Here is a 2138-nt window from a genome sequence, read left to right on the forward strand (position 1 = left end):
TACAGAATTATTTTATTAACATACTATTCAAAACTCAATCAAAGAACATGATATTGGTTTGAGATTTTGACATAAAATATTATGATACTGTAAATATTTAACATTTGAATATAACATTTTTGAGTAATGCATGTAAAATATCATTTAAATGTAATATAACATAAATTTGTAAATTGTTTAAATATAATTATCATATATTGGTAAAATAACATTTCAATGTACAGTAGTTAATGTAATTTTCATTAAGATCAAATTGTAAGATAAATTGTGCTTGTAGAATATTTTTTACCAAACTCAACATTAGTTTTTTCACAAAACTGACTAATTTATCACAACAACATGTCTTTGTTAGCAGGTCTAATTCTCTTTATCAATAATCTTTGACAAAAGAGCTATTAATGCCTGCCCCTGTTGTTGCTGTTGCTGCATTAAAACCATTTGGCTTGCTTGTACCTGATTATTTTGCTGTCGTTGCATTTCCAAAATAGAATTCAACATGTCATTCTGTTGCTGCATGAATTTTTCTGTTTTTTCTTTTTCCATTTCCAGACGCTCCCTTTCTAATTTGTTGCTCTCTTCTTTCAGTTCCCTTTCTTTTTCTGCCTTTTCTGCCAAAAATGCCAAGGCTGTATCAGCACCCTTTCTGATTTTGCATTTGGGAGCATGTTGATCTTTTCCAGCAGCATTCCTCACCTGGGTCTCAGATAACGTTTCCATGGCTCTTTTTCGTATTTCTTGTGCAGCCATTTGATCTTCTTCTAATCGTCTTTTTTCCTTTTCTCCCATTTCTGCAGCCAGGGTTTCAGATGCATGCTCTCTTTCACAAATCTCTTCCAGCAATGTGTCCAATTCTGTTAATTCAGGTGAAATACCACTAGCTCGTCTTTCCTCATTTTCCTTTTTTCGAAACTGTTTCATTAGTTTTTTCAATCTGTCTCTAACAGAGCGTTGCTCTACCTTGAATTTAGGATATTCTATTTTTTCCAAATTTTTAGCAATAGACTCCCAAACCAGCGCTCTTTCTGCTGACCTTTTTTTTGTTTCAAAGAGCTTGGAAGCAACAACCTCTTTGCAAAATTCCACATCATGCTGAGTAGTCCATTTCATTATAAAACAAACTCTGCAATGTTAAATGAATAAAAGAAAAAATGAGATGAATGGTATTTAGAGAAAAAATTGAAATATGCATTGAGTAAAAATTTAAAATCGAGTTTGAAAAGCAAAGGAGTGTACTTTACAGTAATAAATTACAGACAATTAAAAAACAACCACACGCGTTACATAATTATAAATTTTGTAATATTAATAAACTAAAAAACTGACAGCACTTACCCGGACTTGAAACCTTCCTTTCCTTCTAACGGCACAGTACTTTTTGTCATTTTTTTCTTACTTTTTTAGACAATCTACGACGACGAGAAAACTCCAAAACGGCGTCGTCGTAGATAAACTTCCCTGAGCAAAAACGCACACGCATGCTCAGTTTGTGCAAATTTACTTCCGGTGGCGTCGCGAATCACCGCGTCGTAGAATCTTAAGGTCCCTATTATAGCTCAGTGATGTCGCCTTACTTCAAGGTAAATGAACCTCTTGCGGAATTGCAAAGGATTATGGTAGTTTAGTTACACGGCAGAATTATCCATCATGGCCGCTTGCTGTGTTGGAACAGACAAAAAAACTTTTGATGTGAAAATTTACGGAAAACTTTTATCATTTTGACTTCGGTTAAAGTTTTTTTCAATTCTGTACGTCTTGCCTCATATTTTTTCCTTGTCTCGGGTTTCTACGATGAAAATGTCTTGAAATATTCAGCTTGGCGTACAGAGTTGCCGAAGCGTGCTGTGGCTTCGATTCAAAATGGCCAGACACAAATTTTGCTATCTTTTCCAATCGAAAGGTATGTGTTCAGTTAAATTACTTTTAAAATAAGTGGAACAAAGAGGATGATCGTTTCGCCGAGTTATACGGCAATCGACTGCTTTCTCACGGCCTAAGACACGAAAATGTTTTCACATATGGTCGGTCTAAAAAAACACATGTTTGATCAAGTGTTCTTTCCCAAAACCAAAACATTGAACTTTTTGGGCGCGAAAAGTTACCGTTTGAAGTATAGAGCTTTCTTGTTTAAAAAATTTTCT

General features: G+C 34.3%; 1 protein-coding gene across 1 annotated transcript; it reads right to left on the reverse strand.

Annotated features, from left to right (window-relative positions):
- Positions 1-253: 253 nt before the first annotated feature.
- Positions 254-1492, reverse strand: LOC114544556 (uncharacterized abhydrolase domain-containing protein DDB_G0269086-like). The gene is made up of 2 exons (XM_028563156.1): positions 1333-1492; positions 254-1120 (listed from the first exon to the last, which is right to left on the reverse strand). The coding sequence occupies exons 1-2, from the start codon at positions 1380-1382 to the stop codon at positions 358-360; spliced, it is 813 nt and encodes a 270-aa protein (XP_028418957.1). The 5' UTR covers positions 1383-1492; the 3' UTR covers positions 254-357.
- Between the last annotated feature and the right edge of the window lie 646 nt (positions 1493-2138).

The sequence above is a fragment of the Dendronephthya gigantea genome, unplaced genomic scaffold (assembly GCF_004324835.1).
Source record: "Dendronephthya gigantea isolate DGI-Jeju-01 unplaced genomic scaffold, DenGig_1.0 000841F, whole genome shotgun sequence".
NCBI classification, from domain to species: domain Eukaryota; kingdom Metazoa; phylum Cnidaria; class Anthozoa; order Malacalcyonacea; family Nephtheidae; genus Dendronephthya; species Dendronephthya gigantea.

Coding starts and splice junctions, on each gene's coding strand:
- LOC114544556 (XM_028563156.1), bottom strand. CDS start 1,382: ATGACAAAAAGTACTGTGCCGTTAGAAGGAAAGGAAGGTTTCAAGTCC. Junction 1,121..1,332: donor AAGGAAGGTTTCAAGTCCGG/GTAAGTGCTGTC, acceptor TTAACATTGCAG/AGTTTGTTTTATAATGAAAT.